The sequence below is a fragment of the Anarhichas minor genome, unplaced genomic scaffold (genome assembly GCF_050575085.1).
Source record: "Anarhichas minor isolate MPS153535 unplaced genomic scaffold, ASM5057508v1 ptg000034l, whole genome shotgun sequence".
NCBI lineage: Eukaryota > Metazoa > Chordata > Actinopteri > Perciformes > Anarhichadidae > Anarhichas > Anarhichas minor.
In genome coordinates, this window is record NW_027466480.1 from 1,314,469 (window position 1) to 1,340,000 (window position 25,532).

Genomic DNA, 25,532 nt, shown 5'->3' on the forward strand with positions numbered 1-25,532 from the left:
TCAGAAGATTTTTTTTTGTGCCAAATATGCTTAATATAAATAGTGAAATAAACTTAACAGGTGAGTAGTCGAGATACAAATTTTGGCAGATGGGTGTGGTCCGAGCAAGGGCGCCAGGAATAGGGAAGGGGCCATTTGTCCCCCATTTCATACATCTGGTCCGATTTGGAGTCACCTCATTCCATCTCAACATGGTCTCCAGTTATTATCATTATTGCTTTTGTTGGATTCTCAAATATTTAATCAAGAGAAAGCGATAGCGACACACACCTGTAAACAGTGTGCTTTCAGTACAGCTCTATTACTACATCTACTCTATATTGGAACTTAAGTATGGAAGCAACTAATTGGCCATAATTAATTGAAAGTTATAAAAAACCTTATATCTAATGGTGCTACTTAACCACTACTGAACACTCAATGCTGAAATTTAAATGCCACTGAACTAAACGCATATTTCACCATCTGTCTGAATTTATAGTGGTCTGAAATGTTAAATTGCATCATCCCTATAGAATAAAAATAAATGTATTCATGTTCTTAAAATATAAGAGGAAGAAATATTTTCAGTAGCCCAAAAAAAGATAAAGAAAGAAAACTTCTTCCTGAACTCAAAGCTCGTACATTAAGATAAATAAATTGGATTTAAATGTCAACAGAAAGTATTCAGTTGCATTTAGGTCTTTCTCTGCTTCCATACTAAAGCCAGTTAGTCTGTAGTGAGAGTGAATTCTTCAACTCGGGCTGAAACAAAAAAGTCATGTGCTCCTCTCACCCTCCGACACTTGTGTGTCTGAAAGTTGAATGGGTGTCATTAAAAAAAAAAAAACACCTTGCTACGTATCTTGGCAGTCGAGGAGTTCTCCTCAAACTTGGCCAGCAGCTGAGTTGTCATGGAGCGCACCTTGTTGTCCCGCAGCTCCCCGTCCTCCCCAGCAGGGGGCGCACTGTGACAAGACAACTGGTGGATCACAGAGAGAGGAGAAGAGTGTGATCAATTGGAGCCACGTGCTGAGTGTGACTTGTAAACGACCGGGACACGTTGTACGTCCTGTTGAACCCACCTCTGTGAGGTAGTGGTTGCCCTTTCGCCGCCTCTTGTTGACAGAATCGTCTTCCGGCTTGTTGTCGTCCTGTGACAGCAGACATCACAGTAAAAGCTCAGAGACGATGAATCGTGTGACTTTCCATCTGGATCACTCTGAAACTGCGACCTAATAAATTATTTATTTATTTATATACATGTTCACGTGAGCAGACATCAAGCATCCCTCTAATCAGCATTCCTGATAAGATAACAAGTTTATTACAAACCATGCCTTTAGATGTTAGCTTTAGCTTGTCTAATCAACATTTCAATGACTGTGGACAGTGTACTTGTGACGACTGGAAAAAAGGCCCCGAGGAGGGCGGGAAGAGATCAACTCCTTAAAGCTGAACGGAAGCGTCAAATAAACGAGACAGAGAAAAAGGAGGATTGAAAATGTGATGGTATTTGTCTTCACCCTGGGTGTCCTCTTCTTGGGCTGAGGCAGGTTCAGCAGTTTGTGGATGGTCTTAGCTGGATATCCTTTGCTGTTCTCATCTGGTTCTCTTGAACCTGGAATGCAAACAAGGATCCATTTGAAATTAAAGCCCCAGCTTTCCCCATTTACAAAAGATTTAGAAAATGAAGCAACTTACTGAAAAAATTTTAAATTACAATTCACGGTCAAATTCTGAGCGTGACCTTCATTTTCCATTTCACAGCCTATTCTTATCAACTGTCGCCAAGTCCTGAAACTCTAAATGCTGCGTCAAATTGAACATCTGCACAATACATCTAAAGTCTGTGTTTGCTCCTAGTAGCAACCTGCGGTGCTGTGATGCGTAGCTCTGCTCCTGGAAGTCGAAGGCGGCAGCGGAGCCAGATCTGGGTCCATCTGCGGCGGGCTGGTCGGAGTCGGAGTTTCTGATAATCATGCATGATTTAGTTTGATTTTGCGCAGAATCCGAACCCGTGGCACCGATAACAAGCATTAACAATAACTATATACAAATCCATCTTCGAGCTGATGGTCTCGTTTGCTTTTGGAGGTTATATAGAGACATCAGTATTACATGGAGACTGTTTCATAACGATGTAAAAGTTTCTCATATAGTAACCAGTTTCTGTGGAAAAAAACAACAACTATCCACCCTTAAAATCTAGGGCACTGACAAGATTGAGATTGCTAATAGCTAATGATGCTAGCTGAGTTGAAAGGGAGGGTTCCTTTTTGGAATATCTAACATTTGTGCAGAAGAATATATATATATATATCTTTTTTTATTTCGATGTGGCAACTTCCAGTGGTGTTATCACCCATTTTCATCTGGACTGCCTCATTTTCAAACAAAAAAAAAAAAAAAAAAAAAAAGCGTGACACTGGAGCATTGGATTCATTTATGCTAGCGTCTGCTCTGCCTTTTTCTACGGAATCTGACACAGGTACCCTTATACCTGTTTTAGGGATGGGCATGTCTGTTTTTCAGGCACCAGTACATAAATTTGTGCTCCACTCGGACCTATTTGAGGGAGAAGTCACAATGGGGGTACGCCCCGCTCTACCTGTCGAGGGGGTTACGCTGGTTCTGGGTAACGATGTAGCTGGGGCACGTGTCTGGGCTGAAGATCCAGCTCAACCGGTACTTCTCCCGGTACCGCTGGGTCGTAAGGGCCCGGATGAAAATGAGGAGCGGTATCCTGATGTAGTCCAGGTTTGCGCCATGAGTGCGGACAATCAAAAGGCAGAAGCAGAGGTGGAATTGGAGAATGCGAAAATAAATGACCCCACAGAAGTGTATGTATTACCACTGTCTAACACTCCATTGTCTGTCTCACATAGTGAATTGGTGAGCGAGCAAAAAGCTGATTCCACGCTGGGTGGGTTGTTCCAGTCTGTTCTTCCAGCAGATGAGGTGAAAGATCGTGCGCACGGGTACTTCATTCAGAACGAGGTATTAGTCAGAAAGTCGGTGCCACGTAGCGAGAGTTTCATTGGAGATCCTGTTTACCAAATTGTTGTGCCCTTAAAATTCCGTGATTTGGTCCTGCGTGTCTCACATGATGAGTCAGGGCACATGGGCGTAGGAAAGACGTATGATCGCATTGTTAGGCATTTTTTTTGGCCCCGGATTAAGAGAGACGTAGCGACCTACATCAAGACCTGCCATACCTGTCAGTTAACACTTAAGCTGGCTGCGTTGCAAGAAGATTGGCGAGAACCAACAAACAATCTGGTTCATTATGTCAAATGGGTTCCGGATTAGACTTGACTCAGCTGGGGAATTGGCAAGGTCGAAGTTGGCTAAGGCGCAAGATAGAATGAAACGTTTGTATGACTGTCGAACAGCACGACGTGTTTTCAGTTCAGGCATACTCTTTAGAGATATGTCACATTAAATGGAAGGACAATAGTTTTGTTGATGCGTTATCCAGGGGCCCATGTCAGTAATTATGTTGCACTTTTTTTTCAACTTTGTTGTCTCTGTCTCTCTTAAAAATTGCTTCAAGGTACCAGTAGCTGAGATGGGATATGAGGCATTTAACTGAAGGAATGGTGAGCAACTGTTGAGGTGACTGAGTTCGAGGATAATGTATAATATATATATGCTTTAAAATAAGCAGGTTTTTTGAGATGTAGAGATGTGGGCATGGTTGAAGTCCAGGTTCCTGTGGGGACCCTGTATTTATGGGGGGGGGGGGGGGGGGGGGGGGGGGGTGACGGCCCAGGGCCTCTGCTAGGGAGTGTCTATCTTTCAGTGTCCCTGGATCGTTGGAGAGGGACATCAGGAAGATTGGAGGCAGCTGGCCACGGCCACGGCCACGGCCTTCGCCCTACAAGACCCGCCCCATCCGGAGGAAGTGCTGGCCTTCTTCCCCTCTCACACCTGGTGTGCGGCAAGGAGCGTCTGGCAGCAGTGGATCCTTCTGGCACTCACGACGAGAATGCTCATCCTTTGTTGCACACTTGAAATGTCCCGGCCTTTGTTCATTAAAAGTATTTGTTTGTTTAGCTCAGTGCCTGAGTTTTCGTGACGTTTTGCTATGGTTCTAGAGCCGGACCATAACATCGCAGACACTCAGTTATTTCAAATGCGACTGGGTCTTCAACAGAATGTACTGCGCACTGACTCTATTTTAATGCACTATTTTGCCTTTTCTGTTAAGGTAGAAAGAAATGGAGATCCTGTTTTGACAGCTTGTTTTTGGTTGGGTATAGTGTTACACATTTTCTTAGTCGTTAGGGTGAAAGTCTGATTGGTGGCCCTTAGCTTCAATATATGACGCTCTATGTTCCCCTCTAGCGTCAGTTTTGGACGTGTCGGGGAGAACGTGTCAGTTTCCACTCGTTGCATGCAATGTGTGTTTTCAAAATAAACTTCCGTGTTTACAAGACACAGTTTCTGGTCGTTACATGCATTGTGTCTTCAAAATAGACTTCTATGTTTACAGGACACATACAGTTTCCGTACGTTCTCTTTTCAAAATAAACTCCCGACATAGGTTTAATAAGTCTCATGGGTGATAGTCTCGTCTGACCCATCCAAAACATCAACCCACCCTACACGTATACTTTCTTGCTCTATACTACGTCGGTTGCTCTGATCATCGAATAAAGACGCGGCTAGAAGTGAGAACGGGTTGGATTTGATGAAGACCGACCTGACATTTTAGAAAAACAAAACAATAAATCAACAAGTTTCTAGCAGACTGTTTCTACAGTCCTTAGCATTCCCTACACTTTACTACTGAAAAAGTATTACCTCTACTAGAACAGCTTCATTTGAGAAACTACAATGATTATCACGTCTTACTTTTCATTTAGCTTATTTACAATATCATTTACACTACTTTTAAACTCCTCATTTAATCTCTTATGTTTCACATGATAACACTCAGTATAGAGTACATTCTCAAAGGGACAGTTCATCCCAAAATCAAAAATACATATTTTAATATTACGCCCAATACCTCCACAACTCAGCAACTCGCACGGAAACAATCTAGATTGACAAACAGCACTACAGGTAAGACAACAAATACGTATTTTTGAATTTGTGCTGAACCAGCCCTTTAAGAGCTTCGCAGCAAATAAGTCCACAAGTGCCGTTTTGATTGTCTGTGACAGAAGCAGGAAGGAGCCTGACCGTTGTTGTTGTTTCCTGGGGAGTTCCTGAAGGCCTCGTAGAACTTGGAGAGGTAAAGAACCATCAGCAGCTTGTCCGGCTCTGCCACTGCAGCCATCTCCTTCCCCCTCGTCACCGGCTGGATGCCGAACTCCCGCTCGGCCAGGTCGAATGCCAACTGATTGTTCCCCGCCACGTCCTCCTCGTTTAGAGAGTCGTAGTCACTGAGGAAGAACAAGAGCAAGGGGAGGTTAGTGTGCAAGTTCATAACGTGTCTTGAAACATCCTCCGTGTTCCCAGCGCAGACGGAAATGCTGTATCCGATATTTCTGATTTAGTTGTTTTCATCAGTTTATCCAGTAACGGAGAGTTACTCCAATGACATGTAGAATTAAAGAGTTATTTCCTGCCTCGCCGTCTCTATACATCTACTTCCTGATGTGATGGTAACAAGACTAAACACACAAGGCTGCAATGGTCACAACGCACTGGAGAAGACAACGTTAACTTTATAGCTTTAATGTTTTAAAGCGACTATAATCAATATTTTTTTATGACAACGTATCAAAAGGACAAGGTGAAAGGGGTCACTCATGGTGATGACGCTACAGGGAATTATCTGCCGACTCTGCACGATGTCACAGCTCTCATAGCGCCGTCAGAAAATGACATCGTCGGGGTCGTGTGGGCTCCACGAGACCTGGGACTTACCTGTGTTGACTTTGGACTCGAGTGCAAAGACTTCTGACATTTAGCATGGCAAAATGTTAATCTTTAGCATGTTAGCATGTATGTACTGTTTGTACTAGTCTAGAAGTAGATCTGAGGGATCACCCAAATGATTAGGATTCGTCCTCTGGGGAGCAAGACTGTCTTTTAAGTGTCGGACTAGCAGATTGATTACCCATGACTAGAACCTGCTTTGTTTGACAGGTAACCTTGGCAACATGGGGGGAAACAAAAAAACACTGACCACACACTATCTCTCCGAGAGAACAGATCATACAGTGGGTGTGGAAGTGTAGAATCGCAGCTACCTGCCTTGACGGAGGATGAAGATGACGTGTTAACAGAGTCCCTCCACAAAGAAGTGAAGTCAGTCCAACCGATCACACAGACACTTTTATTTGCTTTCTCAGTCGAGTGCCAGCAGACCGGATGAAGTAGGTCAGCATTATTGAAAGGAGATTAAATTCACCATGATCACTCGGATGGAGTGTCAGCAAAATCACAGGAGTCTTAAAAGTGGATCAAACAAACGGAAATCAAAGAAACCATTGTCTTTTAATCGTCAATTGACATCTGACCAAGGTCAAAGGGAAAACAGAAAAGGGGTTTTATAATTTGCAGACTACTGCAATGACTATTAGCCATCAGCCGCATCTAGAAGGGATCAGCATACCTCAGCTGCCAAGATATTTATCATCCTTAATTCAATTCAGAGCTAATAACCATGACCTCAAAACACAGGTTGGCTTTAAAAGTGCTTCATACCGACTTTGAACTGGGGTAGACTGTTTTCCGATTAGCTACCGGATAGATCTGCAAAACAGCTTCTTGATCTCAATGAGATTCAAGAAATAAATACAGCTTAACCCTCTGAACCCCGAGCAGTTTTGGGGCGTTTTTTTTTTTGGGTTCTTATCACAGTTTCCTCTCTGTGACCTTGATTTTCACTGCAATTTAAAAGTCCTGCACCTCTATGAAAACCACACAATCATGGCCGGCGGGTTTTGGGGTTTCAGAGGGTTAACTATACATATTTGTGAGCTGAGAGCTGACTATCTACACCAGGGGTGGGCAAACTTTTTGGCTCGGGGGCCACATTGAGTTTTAAAATTTGACAGACGGGCCGGGCCAGTAGCAGATGCATGGAGAGTGTTTGTGTGAACTAATATAAATTACAAGTAAAAGCCATGACCTAAAAAGTAACTTGCATTTAATTTCAGTGGGAACAGTGTTGTTGGTCACCCTTTTTAACCAGTGCGTCAACGTTTGGTGTCAGTTCGGTTGTGGCAATTCTCAGAACAGATCTGAGGTGTTCATCAGTTAGCTGGGATCTTACACGGTATTTTTTTATCGTATTAATGCATATTTTATCGTGCACTTACTTATTAAGCAGACATTTTTGACAGTGTTTTTAGTGTAAAGGTTAATGACTGTGGTCTTTTTAGCAGTTTGATTCTTTGACCGGATCATACAAATATTTGAATGTCACATCTAACATTATCAGAGTTCTGCTCTGTAAAGTCTTTCCTCGTCTCTCCCCCCTGTGTCACGGTGTGGGTACATCTCACTGGCGTCAGGAAACGTATCAGAATACCCTTATTTTATTGGCTAAACTGCATCACGTGACGTGATTTACAACAGATTGGTCGTGTTTTTCCTGCACCGCTGAACAAGTGCCGTAAATGCTGGAAAGGAGCGTGAATAACTCCGCTGCATAGAGCAAAGGCCCGCGACCCACGGAAAACGGGTCCGCCAGTTGAGAATCACTGGTCTGCAGGATCGTGACGAGCGGTGAACAGCTGCTTGTGTGTCTTCCGTCTCTTCCTGTTTCCTTCACCTACATTCCCCTGGGTCCTAAGCCCCTCCCTGTACAGCTTCTTATCACCTCTTTGCACCAATGTACATTTATAACAAACACCACACATATTACGGTAATCAGCGTTGCATATGTGTCAAACTCTATCGGTGCATCTCCGGTCTGTCTTTGTTCATCCTGCATCGCTCTGTTCTGTTCTTTAATGTAACGTAACTGGAGCGACGGAGCCTCTCCCAGCTGTTAGCAGACTGTTGTGCTAGCAAGCAGGCTCGCTTGCGACCTTTACCCAGCATGCAGTTCGGCGGTGAAATTGTATAAATGTACAATTATTAGTGATACAAATTGTTTATGTGTCACAGACTGTTGTGTGCTGTGGTGTTTTTCTCTGTTAAAGAGCGGTAGTTGTGGGTTGTTAATTGTTGTGTTATAAAGTTATGACCATGACTAGAGTTCCCTCTCAATACATATAAGAGAACTAGCGCTGACCGGCAAAGAATACATTTAGCTGCCTGTTGAAAGCAGACAGCAGTTGTTTCGGCTATGCACCGGAATAATGGTGTGTGAAGAATTCATATTATATGGGAAATTAAAACCGGTATACTGCCCATCCCTAGTCTTTATTATAGTTTGGACAATTTTGTACCAATATTTGACGGGCCGGATCCGACCCGCGGGCCGTAGTTTGCCCATGCCTGATCTACACACTACTTCAATAGAAGGATTCATTTGGTCATCGAGCCGCTCAGCTCAAACTGGTCCAGTCTGAACAGGTGACTCTTTCGCAAGACAACAGAAAAACCGCCAAGACCTGAATAACCATCAACAGTTCCACGTGGTTTCTTTGTGTGTGCGTGTGTGTGTGCTCTCACATGAGCTCGGGCCTCTGGCGGTGGACGAGAGCGCAGAGGGCCAGGCCGTTCCTCCAGGAGGACGTGAGGTTGGTGACGTCCACCCCTCTGTAGCCCTGAGTCTGCTTCTGACACCAGGTCAGCAGCCGGCTGGGACGCACCTCCGACTCTGTGCGAGGAATCGACAAATAAAAGTTTCCCGTCAACCTCGTGCAGGGTGAATTTGCTTCATGACATACGGCACTGACTCCGTCATGCGGTAAAACTCTGTACGCCAGTGACGTGTGGGTTGAGACTTGAATCGCCTCCCAAGCCTAAAGCAGAGTAACCTTGGCAACGAATTCAGACACAAACTGGCCTACTTATAAAAACATCTGCAGCACTCGCTTTGAACTGTAACAGTGGCAAAAGGGTAGGCAACTGCATATTGGCTGTTCATCTAGTGTCTTTTGTGTTTAGAAGAAAACCCGATTAAAAAAATAACCCATCTCATAAATCGCTCATCATTGTCATGGGAACATTTTATCGTGAAAGTTTTCGAGATAGCTGCTACGGATTAGGGCTAAAACTGAGGAGCCGGGTAGTTCTATAAGGATGAAGACCAAAACGGAGCTAAAAGGAGAGCAGAATATCTGGGCCTTTCATTCATCACAGAGCCAGATACACAACTCAAAATAAATGCTTACATTGTTTTTGGATGTGTAAGTTAGCTGATGGCCTGCCAAACACCTTTGCCATGACGTCATAAGACACGGTGATTATAAGTCATGTCTGCGTTTATAGCTTGTTCTGCTGCCGCCAGGTGGCCTTAATCTCTTAATGCCGCTTTAACTTGCGACTAAACAATGAGTCGTTCCCCTCGGGGAGAAACCGCCAGCAAGTCAGCACATGTCTGTGAGAGGCATCGTGTTTGACCCTCATGTGGATGTAATGCTATCCAGCCGTATTGTGTCTGCGATAAGGCGTGTCAGCCTGTGACTAAGACACTGTTTCCTCGGCTGGGAAGGCCTTCGCCATGATGTCAACCTTCTTTTTTGGTTCAAATAGCACAGCCTTTGTTAAAGCTACAATCCCATCTGAGTGGTTAAGTCTAAAGATACTTGATGCATCTATAGTCCGTTATTATAGCAGCGTGAACACACATCACACTGTCACTGTGGTCACTTAATACATGCTCAACACTTAAAAGTCCCAGTGAAATGGAAGCTGGAGCGTCTTTAAGCTTCTGCGCTGCAACGTATTTTCCCGGTGAAACGTGACATTTGAGCGGAGTATAATAACAAGGGGGATTTGAATCAAATCCTCCGCATTTCATTGGACCACAAAAAAGTAGGCGAGCTTAGACTGTAGCGCAAACACCTCCTTTGTTGCTAAAAGCGGCAGATTGAGTGATGGACGGATGTCATGACGTTACTGGTTGGGCGGTACCAGCTTACATAAGCACACGTCATATTTTGCTTTACAGGAAGAAAAGAACGATTTTGACATAAAAATATCAAGGAGGGAGAGAGAGAGAGAGAGAGAGAGAGAGAGAGAGAGATAGAGAGATAGAGAGATAGATAAACAGGTGCACCAAGTGACCAGAGATGTGATCTAAAAGGGTTAAAAAGGCCTAAAAAGGTTTAAAAAAAGCATTCTGATTCTTGATTCGCACACATTTTATCATCCTAACGTGTAGATCTGCACTGTAAAAACACAATTTATCAATGAAGCGAATGCATACAGGATGAAAATAAAATCAAACTTAACTGCAAGGTTTCACACACTGGCCTTTGAGGCTGCATTTTGGTGAGAATCCAGTTGCAGTCGGCATGTAAAACTAGTCACTGACTAACTGCCTGATGGCTCATTTTCTAAATATTATAGAGACTCAGGACAGCAGATGAGATGGAGAATGGCACCACTGCTTCTTGTTCCCCATGTCAGCACATCACATCTTCCTTTCCTCACCAGTCATTATTTTCAAATATCTCAATATTTTTCATGCACAATAGAATGAGTCTGTCGGACTGATTCCCCCTCACCTCTTCTGGACAAGTTCACTGATCTCCGTGTGGGTCCTCCTCTCTCCAGCTGACACGAGTCCTGCTGGCCATCAATAAACAGGTGACTCACCTGAAGGAAGTAGAAAAACACGGGAGAAGATATGAAAGGAAAAATTCAATTCAGACTTGATCTTCTAACACATTCAAAGGGACACTTAAGTCATGGCAAAAGCAAATAGTAGGATTTGGAGTAGACACAAATCTCCTAGGAGCCCCTTCAAGGAGAACTGAAGTTGGACAAATAAGAGCTATATACTTGATGAAAAATAGCTAGAGTAATATTCACTGTGTGTGGCTATTGGTTGGCTGAGCTAATAAAGGAATATAGTTATTGCTAACAACTCTCACTCTTCCTTAAAAACATGTAACATTCCAGGTTTCAATGATAATGATTGTTCTTAAATCACTCAAATAAGACTGAATCATTACAATCCAATATCCCTGTCGCTGAGCACTAAAATGTCTCAAAGTGCTGGGACTGACCTGGTGTGGGCGAACACAGCTAGAGTTGAGGTTGGGGTAGCGGGTGGCGGGGTCAATGGCGTACTGTTCAAAGTTTTTACTGATGTTCTCTGTGGTGGTCTGAGGCAGCAGCCGGTAGATACTCTCCCTGAGGAAACGACAGGGCAGATATGACCACATGAGAACCGCACCGAAGACAGCAAACACTGACGCGAGCCGGAAGCAAAAACGTTGCTTTCAAAACTACGAATAAAGACCATTATGGTAAAATCTACATCACTTGTGCTTTGCCACCAGACATGTCCAGACTGGTATTTCTGACTACTGCTACTTTGCTTTGTTTCAGCGAGTGATAACAAGGCTATTCATAGTCATGTGACACTTCAAAGGTGGTATGGTTCATTAGAAGCAAAATCAGAAACAGAACACTGACCTGTAAATAAAGTAAAATGTAATGTATCAATGTTATTAAACTTGGAATAAGCGATAGAGCTCTGTGCAGCAGCAGGGGCGGAGCTTCGGGGCTGTGCGGGCCAAGTCGATTTTTTTAATACAAAGCATCCACTGGAAAACATGATTGTGCATAGTTAAAGTTATACCAATCTGCCCACTAGATTATGATATATTTCATTTAAGCAGTCCAACTTCTGGGGAGCATGAATGTGGTCAGTTAATGATGAGCCAATTTGTTTTTCACATTTTCATAGTTCTTCATTACATGTGCAAAGTTTAGACTGAATGTGGAGCGGGAGAAAAGGTCATAGGGTCGCTATAAACATTTGCATTCATCCTCTAAGGAGCATGACCTTCGACAAGAAATTTCACATCAAGCGTCATTGTATTCAGGGAACGAACAGTGGAAAGACTAACTGTAATTACCGTTTCTGTTAATGGCGTCTGGTAGCTTATCAATTGTGTACGTTAATAAGTTATCATAATTGTCCAAATCCCTGTTGATTTTATTAATTTATAAATAGGCCTACCAATCCCCATTTTAGACAAGAGATTTGTCTATCGGGCAATTGGCCTGAAAAAGTTTAATGTCTAGCCCTGGTGTCTAATTTCTTGTGCAGAAAGTCGACAATTAGAGGATTTGGAACATGAACCCACGCACCTCTCAGCCAGTATCTCCAGAGGGCTCCTGCCCTGTGCCCAGCCCCTCACCATCCAAGCACTGTCGAAGGCTGCCAGAAAGCCTCGAGCACAACCTGTACCCATGGGCCAGAAAGGCTGTAAACAGAGAACATGGTGTCAGCGTGAACACACAAGCTAATTCTCAGTCAGGGTGCAGGTCAAAGAAGCAACACAGTGCTTGGGCCCGCCACCTCGTACCTCAAGCAGACTATCTCCCACCAGCGTGACCAGCAGCTGGTGTCCGTGTTTTTCCCTGATCAGGGCGGCGTTCTCCGAGGCGTACATGCTGGTGAAGTCGAACATGGCTACGTCCGGCTGCCCGTAGTGGTTGATGGCGTAGTCCAGGGACGGCAGCTGGTAGTTGGTGCCGAAGTCGGCAGCCTCGCGGGCGTACGAGAGCAAGGCTTCCTGGTTGACGTTGTCGACGCTCAGCAGACGCTCCGTTTCTACATAGTCCTGTATTGAGACGCGGGGGGGGGGGGGGGGGGGGGGGGTTAAGTGACTGCTTTCTAGCATCCCTTAGCTCATTTTGGGGGGTATTCTAGCAGCCCTTAAACACCACTCTTATCAACCTTGCTTTCAGCAGCAGCAGGCTCTTTCCAGTTAAAAGGCAAACAAAGCAAAGTTACCAGCTAGCCTGTGAATGCAAAGTAGTATTTAGCTAAAGATAAAACAGAGAAGGAGCTTATATTGTTGTACTGTCACCCCCCATGAACGATGCCATCTCCCTTTGAGTCGCTCAGGAAATAACTATGTCATGTTGTTTTGACTCGCTACCAAAACCAGATGCATCAAAATTTGAATTTTGACCGGTGTGTTTCGCTGCAAGAGGAACATCCGTGACAAAACAGAGTTGGTCGGTTTGTTGAATCAGTGAGCTATTATCGGTGATGATGAGGCCTCTGAGGCTTTGGCCACGTGCTGACGCAGTGAGATGTCACTCTGCACTAATGGGTGATGTAAGATGAGATAGAGACCACTGAGGCCACAGCGAGGCAGAGCTTCAACACCTGTGTGTGTCTATGTGTGTGTGTTTTCTGATGATTGTCCTGGCAAGCTCTGGACGGGACGGTTGACAACAGACAGCACTCTGATGCCATAATAATATCCTCATTTAATCTGTCTCCAGAGGACAGCAACCCTCGCTAGCTCATAATGTCTTTGTGTGTGTGTGTGTGTGTCTGTGTGTGTGTGAAGGACATAGAATAAGCTGCAGCTAATTAGAGCATTATGTCATTATCATCCCCTATGGAGGCCCATCACTCACTGTCAAAGCGAGCTGTGCGTGTGTGTGTTTGTGGCCTACAAGTGCGCTTCAGGGAGTTTTGGCTGCGAATTGGGGCGTTACTTACGTCAACACAAACTACAAGAAAGAAAATATTTTATAAGTATTAGAATTTCGGTCAGTCGCCAATATCTCTTAGAAATAAGCTCTGCTGCGATTGTGGAGTTTGGGAGAGGAGCAGCCCGGCCAGTCGACCAATCAGCAGCCAGACAGACGTAAATGTGTGGGTCTAAGATCAATCACTAAACCCCATTGTTTGTCCACTTAAATCCTCCTTTGGTCTTGTGTTAATAGTTATGTATGAAAATTTGTATGTGACAGATTTGGGGCTAAATAAATCTACATAAGTCAATAAAAAATAAATCTGGAGGTGTAGAGTGACTTCTGTAGCTCGCTCCTCATCTCTGCAGCAGGATAGAGGCTACATTAGCATGCTACTAGCATAACACAACTGGATCTCCTAACCAACTATTGACACTCAAGTTGCATTATGGGTAATGTAGGCCCCATGTTTTGACAAGGAAGATCCTTTTTTTGTCCATTGTGAGTCCGACGTCGTTAATGTCAATGGAGCACAATGCTAAAACACCTGTAACCACGCTAACTGTACACAACAAAGATGTTAGCTGTAACCTCAGAAGGCTAAGAAGACATAATAATTGAAAATGCTGAAATTAGACTAAAACAAAAAAAAATAAAAGACTAAAATTTGAAGTAAACTTTGATATTTTGTCTGAGACTAAATTAAAATCGGGTTTCAAAATTAGTTCAGCTGTATTTACATATGCGTGTGTAAACTCACATTTATGATGGCCCCTTTGTCCAGCAGACTGTGCTTCTTTGCCGTCATGACAAAGTAGTGGGTATTGTCTTTGTAGTAAACAATGTTCTCCAAGTCGATTCCTGAAAACACAAGCAGATTTACTTTACTTTACAGAGAAAATGAGGCTTTGTAGTAAGGGTTGCTGGTGGTCTAATTTACCTGTGTCCTCTTTGAGTTCCAGAAAGAACTTCTGGTTGAAGATGAAGGCCACACCACTGATCTCCTCCACTTTGGCCTCCGCTGTGGTGTTCCTGTTGACGAAGTTAGCCGTGATGGCGATGGCCAACTTCCCTCGGAACTCTTTGCGCCCAAAACCTGCAGAGAAGGGAAGGAAAAAACAACTAATTTTTTAGCAATATAAATATAATAGTCAGACATCAAGAAAAATATTCAAAGAGTTGCTGAGCCTCCTAGCTGCAGTAGGTATATTACATGCACATTAAGGAGTTTCCAGCAGTCATGGAGACACAAATGCTTAGAGTCGAGAAAGTTACTTAATGTGTCAGCAACACGTAAACCACACACACACAGTTCACACAGATGAGCACAAATCAAACATAGCATGAACTACTCCCCGACAGAAATCTAAGAAAGCTCTCAAACAGCAGATACACACTCACACCGACCCCATACAAAGCAATAGCTTCCAGTTAAAACTATGTCAACAGGAAATGCTTAACCCACACCTCACCTCTTTTTTTCCCCAGTAAAAACAAAAACAAATAGTATGTCTGGAACAAATCGTTTTCTTGGGACTCATTTTGAACCATATCAACCAATCATAGTTTACCCCACACAACCTCGTCTCCTACATTGTTATGCTCCCGTACACATGCACTCTCGATGACATTTCGAGGGAAATTATTTTTCTCAAATTGAAACAAAACACAAACACGCTACAAAACAACATGGTTAGGTTTAGTAAAAAAACATTGTGGTTTGGCCTAAAGTGACACATAACAGAAAAACACAACAAAAGTGCTTGTTTTCACACTGGGACACTAACAGCGGTCGCCTGGATGACAGTCATGCGTATTTGGACCCATACACCACCCCAGCCTCCTTTGATATGCATTTGTGATAAGTCAAAAGCAAACGTTATCCATTACAAAATCTGTCACAATGGGAATGAAAGTTTTAGGAGGCTGCCAACTAGCAGCACCCCTTGCTTGCGAGTTCTGGTTTTCCTTTTTATCCTCACCGTCCAGTGTGTTTTTGCGTCCGTCCGCTCCAATCACCACGTCTAAATCAAAGTCGGAGACGGGATGGCCAGGGGGCCGGACTTCTGCTCGCCACCCAGGACCTGAGGAACAAACCAATGTGATCATTTTTACACCATGATATAAATGTAATTTAAAGAGAATAGGTGAATACCTAAAGTGACGACGCTGAGGTCTTTAAGAACTGGAAGGCAGTAACAATACATGCGGGGACTATAGTGTTTCTTGTGTTATGTTTTCTTCTGACCAAATGAGGTTTATGCGTTTATTACCCAACTAGCACACAGCAGCTACAGTTTGTTGCTCAGTTCTCCTTAGTAGACGAAAGGCTGCGATTGTGTTTCGTAGTGTGTTTAAGTGTCAAAAGAGTCCCCCACACGCTATATTTAGGACACACAGGCGAACTCAAAGTCGAACTAAAATGTAACCATCAGCGGACTCTATCAATAGACTTGCGTTGCAGTTTGCTATAAATGCTCCCACTGCATACGCCTCCTCTGTGGGAAACTGTCTGATCACTTTAACATGTGTATTATGTGAGCGGGTGCGATTACCGTATATAGCTGAGATATGCCTGTGTGTCAGTGCCACTCATGACCCTTTAACATACAGAGAACAGAGCACGCACGCGCACGCACACTTACTGTCATCAGTCTGGTCTGCCGGTGGCTCCGCCAGTTTGACAAACTCCACGTTGATGTAAAATTCCACTCCCAGAATCAGACACACTTTCAGCAGCATCAGCTGGAGGTGGCGGATACCTGAAGTGCACACACACACAAATATAGACATGCGGATGTTGTATAATCCAAAAAGCACACGAAGCAAATGAGCATTTTAAACCAGGGCTGACATGAGGTGAGCTACCCGAGCATTGATTTATTTATGGTGGCGAGTTGTTATCACTGCATCTGCCAGTGCTACTTATGAACTGCACCATATGCCACTGGACGCTGTTATCCACCTACTGTAATCTCATCACACAGCTATAAATAGAGCAGGTTGCAGGTTCAAATACAGGAAATGGTTCGCTGAATGACACCATTGATAGGGGTGGAAGAATATATACAGTATATAATATATATGATAATATATAATCGTGATACACTGGAGTATCGCGATATAATGTTTTGGTACTGCATTGGTTCTCCATTTCTTTTTACTATACAGTCTGTACAAACAATATATTTCTTTTTTTTTCATTTAGTTAATTTGCTTACCTAAATTATTTTATTTTATTTGTTTACTTTTACTGATATAGGGAAATGTGAATTCCTTTTTTCCCCTGAGATGCTATGCATATAGTAGTGCCTTCATCATATGATGAGTTTTCCTAAATTAAATTGAATTGTAACCCCTGTATCATGATACGCATCGCATCGCCAGATTCTTGCCAATACACAGCCTTGACGATTAAAATAGAAATTTCTGATATAATAAACATTGTGTATAGGCCCAGACCAGATAATAAAACTTTGAAGCTGAAAAGCTCAAAACTACTGAGTTTATAGAGTTCAAATATGCTGTAGCCCAGTGGCTGGTAATTACAGATGCTTTCTCAGCAGCAGTTACTGGAGGGAGACATGGCTGCACTTATAGATAAGAATAAGTTAGGGTCATGAGACATACCCTCAGAAGAGATAGTCTTTGAGAGGAGATATTAATACTCCACACCGTTACTAAGGCTAGAGAGGAAGAAATGCCAATTGAAGGGACATGCCCATTCAAATCAACGTAGTCAGAGCGGCGGCCATTTTTATGTTTTACCATTGTAGCGGGCTAACTTATGTTTAAACTAGTTATTATTATTAATTGCTCCCGTAGCTGTGCCTACGGTGTAGAAATGTGATAGACTCTGAATTGTAAGTCGCTTTGGATAAAAGCGTCTGCTAAATGACTGTAATGTAATGTAATGTAGTTACAGCAAGTCGCGAACTCACCGAGGGGAAGTTTTGCTAGTTTTTTTTAGTAACGACTGAAACAAACAGTGAAGGTGTAACATTACGGAGTGTAGAGAGCCAGAGTAAACAAGTAAAATGTAACAATTTAATGCTTCCAGACACTTCACAGAGTAGGAAAAGCACATCACTATCGCCAAATAAGTGACTTTGTTCGGCTCATTTTCTGCAACCAGTCTAACATTTAAGCATGGGGGAATTAAAAAGCTAGCTAGATAACTAGTCGACAGCTGTCTAGTTAGCTAATTCTGTTATGCTACATTGGTTACAAAAAGTGGACAGAACAGCAGGCTGGTAGACCAGCGGCAGCACTCGGTCCAGAAGGACAAGCTATTTGACATTGCTAAAGAACAATTTCTATTCCTTCACAGAGCACCATAAGAAAAAAGAAAGAGGTTTCAAAATGTATAGTCAGTCAACTTCCCCGCTCTGTCTTCATGATAAACGCATTGATAAAAAGGACCAAAGCGAGAGGAGTTGAGAAACAGCCGACACAGATTTACACTCACTGATGTGGTCGATGGTGCCGGCGCAGAACTTGCCGTAGAACTTCTTGGCTCCGAGGCCGCGGAGGTCGTGGATGGTGAAGGGCCAGAGGTGGAGCACGTTGTTCCTGGAGAAGGTGTCCCTCTTCTCGATCACCATCACCTTACAGCCCAACAGAGCCAGCTCGATGGCCGTCCGCAGGCCGCACGGGCCGCCACCAATGATCAGGCACTGAATGAAGAGTGCGTTTGTGTTACCGAGTGTTTACTCTCCTTCCTTTTGGGGGCCAATTGCACGTCCCCATAACATAAGTCGTTACATTTTAATGTGAAGACATGGTTTAAAGCTCGAGTGAGGTTGGGTTTAGGTTAAGGACGAGGATTAGGCTGGTAGTGGTTATGATTAGGGACAGGGTAATAAAGTGACGAAATCACGGGCGGTGCGTGGTGTGCTTGGTCGTGCGCCTCTGAACTTGGCGCGCACGCGATCACATGACCGTCACAAATGGCTCACATCTCTAGGGATTATACAAAGAAGGCCAATTTGTTTTTAGATGCTTTAGAAACAGGAGGTCTTAAATATCTTCCTTTTGAGTAAATATTTTGCAGTCAAATCAAAATGCTTACCAGACATTTAACCTTCGTGTCTTTATAATGACTAATACCTGAATTTGTTTCTTTACAGGGCTTGTACAAAGGCAATAAAGTAACAATAAATATGAGATATGAGTTTACAGATAATTGCAATCCCTCCTCGGCATTGTGGAGGTTGGTTTATGGCTTATTGCCGGGCTACACTTGTCTTTTTGATTCTTCACAGTTAATTTTGTTTGTTTGTTACGGAGAATAATGCAATTTACAGCGCATAGATTATAAACACCTCCGCCCATGCTCGGAGCTCCGCGCTGTCTGCGGAGGCTCACGTTACGGCGCCAAGCATGAGTATAAACAAAAACTCCAGGAGATGAATACAATCAATGTAATATCCTCTAAAGAGATGGACACACTTTTCTTAGTTTCCTTGCATTGGTTGGAACTTGCTAATATGATCAAAATTAAGGAGCAATCAAATGGGAATATGCTTAGATGCATTTCCTTCTGAAATCATTATTTTTTTATTCTGCACTAATCAATATTTTTATATCAACAATAGATCAAATGATGTGCAATGTGAAAGGCGCTCACTCTTGTGAAGAAACCACAGAGAATCATCACCCCACTCTGTGTGGGTGAATAAATATTGGACTTTCATTGGTCAGAAACATGATTGCAGATGAATCCCAATGGTGCTTCATCACCCCTGAATGTGTAAGTGAGTAACTGTTTGCTGTCAACTTTATAAAATAAATATGTCAATGGTGTGTTTTCAGGCCGTTCCGCTGCCAGAATTGTTGCTTTGGTTGGACCACACGACTAAAGAGGTAAAAGTTTGCATAGCAACACATTACGGAAGGTGAGTGTGTATACGTTATAGCATTATAATGTGGTGTGGAACATGGTGACAGTTGGCAGTAGGTTTACTGGCACTGATGTTTTATCTGCTTTTAAGCTAAGAAGACAAAACAAGAAGAGAAAAAGCAGCAGGCGGCGTGTGGAAGAAAAAGCTTCATCTGGAAAAGTCTCAAAGGGCCTCTGTGATTACAGTCAATGTCTCATCTTCCAGTTCAGCATGCCCATTTACAGCTTTGAGGAGAATTAACTGGTAAAACAGTTAGCACAGCCATCTGGGAGCTTTAATGACTTTTGGAAGTATGATTTGTGGCGTCTTTCATGAAACGGAACAAAATACAGTTACAATTCAGAGTTCCAGAAAACAGAAGGCCCACCCAGCTACAAGGTCTACTGTCTTCCTCCAAATAGCAGTTTCTCCCACAGAAATGTCTGGCATAATAATTGAGCTGTTATTTTTGGCCTGCCCATCAGCCCAAGCCGTCTCTGTTGATCTCCCCTCTGCGGATCTCTCTGGCCTCTTTTGCCCCTGCGGACGTCTTATCATTCTCTCTCAGATATGAAGTCCTTCCAACACCAGGCTAAACACGCTGCTTAGAATACTTAAGCACACGTGGTCGGACAATAAGATAAATCAGCACATCACACCTGTCTTCAGGCCTACTACAATCTGACTAATGTTCAGGTGACCATGTTCATAAAGCGTCCTCTATAAACAGAGAATATTACCTGATTCAACTGAATTTATTCAAGTTACAAAATCCAGTTAAATCAGCCTCTCAAAGTAAAGATGACTTTGGTCCAATTCATTATTTATTATTTTCATTTAACTTTAAGAACATACTTGTTTTAACATACTCTGTAATTTTTTTTTCATATCATATTTTATTGTAAATTTTCCATATTATTTAAATATGTCTTTCACAATTGCACAATGTTTATTGTCATGGACCAATCACTAAGCCAAATTCTTTGTGTGTGTAACATACTTGGCAGTGAACCGTTTCTGATTCTGAATTACAGAAATAATCAACTTATATAATCTATTTTCGACACTGGTAAAGGTTCTAATTGGCATTTGAACAAATAAACCATAATTCATTAGGATGTTTTTTTTAAGTTTAGGATTTCTAGGTTGGTTAAAAAAAAAAAAAGGCCATGTGTTCGAACATATTTTGGTTTTTTTAAGTTAAACTTTTTTTATGTTTAAGAAGCTTTTTGTACTGATCAGTTCCTTTCTAATTGTTATCCAACACACTAAATAATGCAACACAGACTATTTGACCTGTCTTGGTGCTTGCAGGCCGTTTTCCCACGAGAACGGGTCAATTTAACTAACATTATCAACAGAATGTGAAGAGGTTACAGTTTTGACTCTACATCAAAGACTTGATATCTACTGAAATGAGCAAGCTAACCAGCCAGCCCACGGCCCGTCCTGTAATACCACAAGTATCTCGAGAGGCGACAGTGAGTCACCGTAGTCCAGTCTGTCCTCAGTCCAACATGAGAGGACAAAGAAGTAGAGCTCGTATTTTGTCTTTCAAACTATCAAAGCGTACAGCAACACAGTTAGCGCGCAGATGGCTACCGTAAACTACAGGCCGACATAACACGTGTAGATAAGATAGCATTTTGAGTTTCAGGAGTTAGGGCAGATTTTGCTTGTTGTTGCCATACTGTTAGTTAGTAGTTAGCTTTTACTTTATTTATTTTTTTTATAACTAATGACTGTATATTTAGATTGTATGGACCCAGCAGTAGAGATAAAATGCCACCACCCATTTCTTTGGAGCATGTGGCCACATCTCACACATTGCACCTTTAAGTTACTACTAATCCTGCCTGTTGACCTAAAAGCTTCTTTTACCAGCAAACCGGTGGGAGGCTTTTATTTTGAAGCAGCTAAAGAAAACAGTGTTACCCTCCCATTACCTTAGACACGCTATACTGCACCAAACTGGTTCCCCATGTCTACTAGTAGCCTCAAACTCCACTGCAGGTCTTCTTACCCTGGTGCCTGGGCAGGCTTTATTCTGGTTGTAAACCTTGTGCTGGGCCCTTTTGTCCAGTTTGGTCCACAGGACGTTGACCTTCCAGGTGCTGATCGCCGCTTTCAGCGAGCCGTAGAAGTTGGCGTAGTCCAGAGGGTCCAGCTCCAGCTGCCTGCAGAGGATGCTGAAGGCCTGCAGAGAGCCTTTGCAAGTGGACGCCTTGACAAAGTTCTCAAAGAGAACACCAGCCTGCGCCATACGCTCATCCTCAGTCTCACCCATCTCTCTCTCTCTCTCTCTCTCTCTCTCTCTCTCTCTCTCTCTCTCTCTCTCTCTCTCTCTCTCTCTCTCTCTCTCTCTCTCTCTCTCTCTCTCTCTCTCTCTCTCTCTCTCTCTCTCTCTCTCTCTCTCTCTCTCTCTCTCTCTCTCTCTCTCTCTCTCTCTCTCTCTCTCTCTCTCTCTCTCTCTCTCTCTCTCTCTCTCTCTCTCTCTCTTATGACGCTGTGTGTGCCGTCATGCTCGGCTAGTTCTGAAACAAACAACAAAAAAAAAAGATTTGTAGACAGAGAAAAATATATCAAAAACCAGGCGATCATATATGTATAATTCCAACAGGAAACAGTTAGCTCACTTTTGTTGTTTTGGACAGTGCGTTTGGCTAACAGCTAGGAGGTTAGCCAATTGTAGGTTGTATTAATTTAATCACGCAATACAGCAGTGGTTGTTGAAGACACACCTGGTGAACTTCTGCAATCTACTGAGTGCACCTTTCTATTTGAATATGCATTTTATTAAATTATGACCAAAGACTGTATGTAATAAGTCACTCATTGGTTTGTGGACTCATGACCCTTTAACATACGGAGCCTCGAGTTCGTTGATTTTGCCGTCGCCATCTTGGATTACGGCCATCGCCATGTTGTTTGTTTTGCATCCAATGAACGGAAGTTACCATATTTGAAATGCGGAGGAGTGACGTAGAGACGGCGTATACGGCTCTGGTAGCTTTTTTCTCATAGACTTCTATACTATAGGACTTATTTTTGCCACCGGAGGAGTCGCCCCCTGCTGGTCAGTAGAGAGAAAGCAAGTTTTAAGACACTTCCGCATTGGCTTCACTCGGCAGAACCGAAGGTTGCCGCCTGATTCTGACACCTTGTTGAAAAATGCTCCTCCCCATGGAAAGTCCTACTCTAGTCAATTAGTTTTACTTTTGCCCTAGACAGAATCACCCTCACAGAGTCTTCGTTAATGATGTACATTATCCTCATTATGCAAAACATGAGGACAAACACTATGTGGTGGAAAACTTTGAAATCATATAAAAAGGAGAGAGGTCACGTTCCAAATGGAAGGAATGTCTGCAGCTTGCGCTGAAAATAAATGTTCAAGTGTTGCCTCATGTAGCCGTCGTGATTTGAGCGTCGTGTCCGGCACTGCTGTGACCACACATATCCAAACAGAACTATAATTCCAGCCAACAACAACAACCCTGTCAGCCAACAACATTATAATTTTTTTTCTCTCTACAACACAGATATTTCCCCCCCTCCAGCTCCACTGAATGCCTGATAGGATTATAACAGCGAGTGCGCTCAGAGGGGGGGCTCAGCTGGGCAGTCATGGGAGAAGCTCAAACGCGGCGCCTACAGAAAAAACAGTCACACGGTCGCATCACACGGCAGCAACGTCCCGGTGGAGGCGCAAGATGCAGAAGAAAACAACCTGGAACATTCATCAGATTGTGCACAGCGGACTTGCGGACTTTGTCTCTCCGCTGTACAAACTGTTCCAGGCTCGCAGGGAGTTCACCTCGCTGTCAGGGGAGCATCACGTTTTTCAGGTTCATATTTGTATTTAGGGTCTCTTTAAGCCACCCTCTTGTAAAAGCCAAGTGTGCTCTGATTGGCTTGAGAGAAAAATACGGTACACACCTCTGCAAAGGTAGTTCTCAAGCTGTATTCTAATGAGCCTGCATGCGACATAGAAAGGGTTGAATCACATGTTTTCAGATCCAGGCAGCCCACAACAAAAACTGACTGGGTTGTCTGATTTCATAGCCAGCTTTGACTCCAGATACCCACATGTATGTGCACAAGCACTGTAAAGTGAGTTTTTCATGATATCTCCACTTCCCCTCAGGGCCTAAACTTAAAATCAGAGTGCTTTCAGCAAATGGGCCACACTTAAACCGATAGCGTCCACTGTGGCTCCTACACTTTGAGACAGCCTCAAACCCCTTGAAGTGCTTGAACTACAACAGAGATTTCATCTTCTATAAATGCTTGACCTGAAACTGTAGCTGCATACGACAGTTCACATTCAAACAATTAACATCTTAAGACAATTGTCAGTTTAAGTGAGCACAAAAAGCCTTTTTTGCGGTCTGCATAAAATGCTTTACCTGATACTAACCAACGGATTCCTTCTATGTCCCAAACTCTACACAACAACAGACCCTCAAGTCATTTGAAGCTGATGCCAGGCGTTTTCTTGGATAACATCTCTGTCAACCTTAAGGTTCAGATCCCGATCGCTGGAAGCCTCGCTGCATTATTCTCCCCATTACAGCCACGGAATCTGCTAACCCTGGAGGAGCTGGGAGAAAGATACCGTTTCCCCCACACACACAGATTAAGGGTCTGCACGTACACCAATTTACACACACACACACACACTCCTATCCAACAGGCCTGAAACAAGATCCCATGAAAACCTGCAGATGTACTCTGTATGCAGGCAAGTGTGCGTCATGGCAAGGGACAGTGCATGCTGCATAAGGGCTGTCCGTTTAGTTTGTGCTACTACACAACTATCCCACCGCACACACACACACCAAGAAATACACACTTTCCCTTTAAGTCTTTGAGTGGCCCAGAGGGGGTCTCACATATCTGCTACCTAACAGTTTGGCAGCACACAGTAGCATCTCGATTACAATTACCCCCCTCCAGACCGGCACATAAACTCCCTCCCATACACCCACACACACTTGTAACCCTTTGATCTTCCATGCTATTTCATGCTGTATCCAGGTAAAAAAGTTTCCAAAGCTGATCATGTCTGCTTCAGTGAGAATATCGGTGTATCAATGTGTTAGAAGTAGAGTAGAACCATTGACTGACGACTACCTTGAGCAAAATGTCCCTCTAATTTCTGTCTAAATTGTTTGTTTTTTTATCTCACCCATAATATCCCTGAAGAGCAGGGAACTGTGGGAAAGAAATGAAGGAATGAGAACAAGGAGGTTCGAGGAATTTGTTTGGAAATAACATCCTGATATCAGCTCAGGGACCGACTGCCCTACGCTGAGGACCGCAACTCAAAATCTGAAGGCTGTCCGTCATTTTGCCGAAATATCGTGAATTACGAAAAAGTGTATTGGATTAGAAACACAAACTCCACCTTTAAATACATCTTAAGCCCATGTCTTATTATAAATAAAACATTTAAATGACGATGGATAATAGATTATGACGGAATCTTTACAACACTGTCAAAACGACGGACAACGAGAAAGTCTAACGCAACCACTGCTTGAGTAGTAGTGTAACTTACTCTGTGTATTACCTTGTATGACAGTGCAACGTTTTGAAATGCTCACTCGTCAACATTTTAACTGCTTTCCAGGCTTATACATGTACCGTATTTTCCGCACTATAAAGCGCACCGGATTATAAGGCGCACCTTCAATGAATGGCCTATTTTAGAACTGTTTTTATATATAGGGCGCACCGGATTATAAGGCGCATAGAATAGAATAGCGTCGTAAGCGTGTCTCTTGAAAGGTGCCATTTTAGGGTCTTTATACACACAAGTGGTGTTGGACTAGGAGTAAGCACAGTACCGGTGTTTACCGCGGTGCGGCTTTGTAGTTTACCAGTCGTACTGAAACATTTTGACAGAGCGCCGTGTACAACCAGTATGGATCAACCAATTAACCAATTGATCCATATATAAGGCGCTCCGGATTACAAGGCGCACTGTCGTTTTTTGAGAAAATTAAAGGCTTTTAAGTGCGCCTTATAGTGCGGAAAAAACGGTACTAATATTACTCATCAGCAAGAAGAAATCTTTCTGTTCCGATCTGCTTTTCAGTTCATGTTTTTAACTGTTGTATTGTTATATAGTTT

General features: G+C 43.1%; 1 protein-coding gene across 4 annotated transcripts in view; it reads right to left on the minus strand.

Moving 5' to 3' along the window:
- Positions 1-25,532, minus strand: part of LOC142965565 (F-actin-monooxygenase mical2b-like) — an 83,580-nt gene that overhangs the window by 25,730 nt on the left and 32,318 nt on the right. For all 4 annotated transcript variants that reach the window (XR_012957706.1, XM_076106554.1, XM_076106555.1 and 1 more), the window contains exons 2-17: positions 21,418-21,928; positions 17,981-18,188; positions 16,158-16,274; positions 15,495-15,596; positions 14,453-14,608; positions 14,273-14,373; positions 12,384-12,641; positions 12,166-12,281; positions 11,073-11,199; positions 10,569-10,659; positions 8,566-8,713; positions 5,173-5,375; positions 1,853-1,951; positions 1,506-1,600; positions 1,065-1,133; positions 833-961 (exon numbers count right to left, since the gene is read on the minus strand). Coding sequence is in view for 3 of the 4 variants with exons in the window: in XM_076106554.1 (XP_075962669.1) it covers positions 833-961; positions 1,065-1,133; positions 1,506-1,600; positions 1,853-1,951; positions 5,173-5,375; positions 8,566-8,713; positions 10,569-10,659; positions 11,073-11,199; positions 12,166-12,281; positions 12,384-12,641; positions 14,273-14,373; positions 14,453-14,608; positions 15,495-15,596; positions 16,158-16,274; positions 17,981-18,188; positions 21,418-21,681 (2,283 nt within the window). In the remaining variant the exon portion in view is untranslated. The remainder of the gene's footprint in view (positions 1-832; positions 962-1,064; positions 1,134-1,505; positions 1,601-1,852; positions 1,952-5,172; positions 5,376-8,565; positions 8,714-10,568; positions 10,660-11,072; positions 11,200-12,165; positions 12,282-12,383; positions 12,642-14,272; positions 14,374-14,452; positions 14,609-15,494; positions 15,597-16,157; positions 16,275-17,980; positions 18,189-21,417; positions 21,929-25,532) is intronic.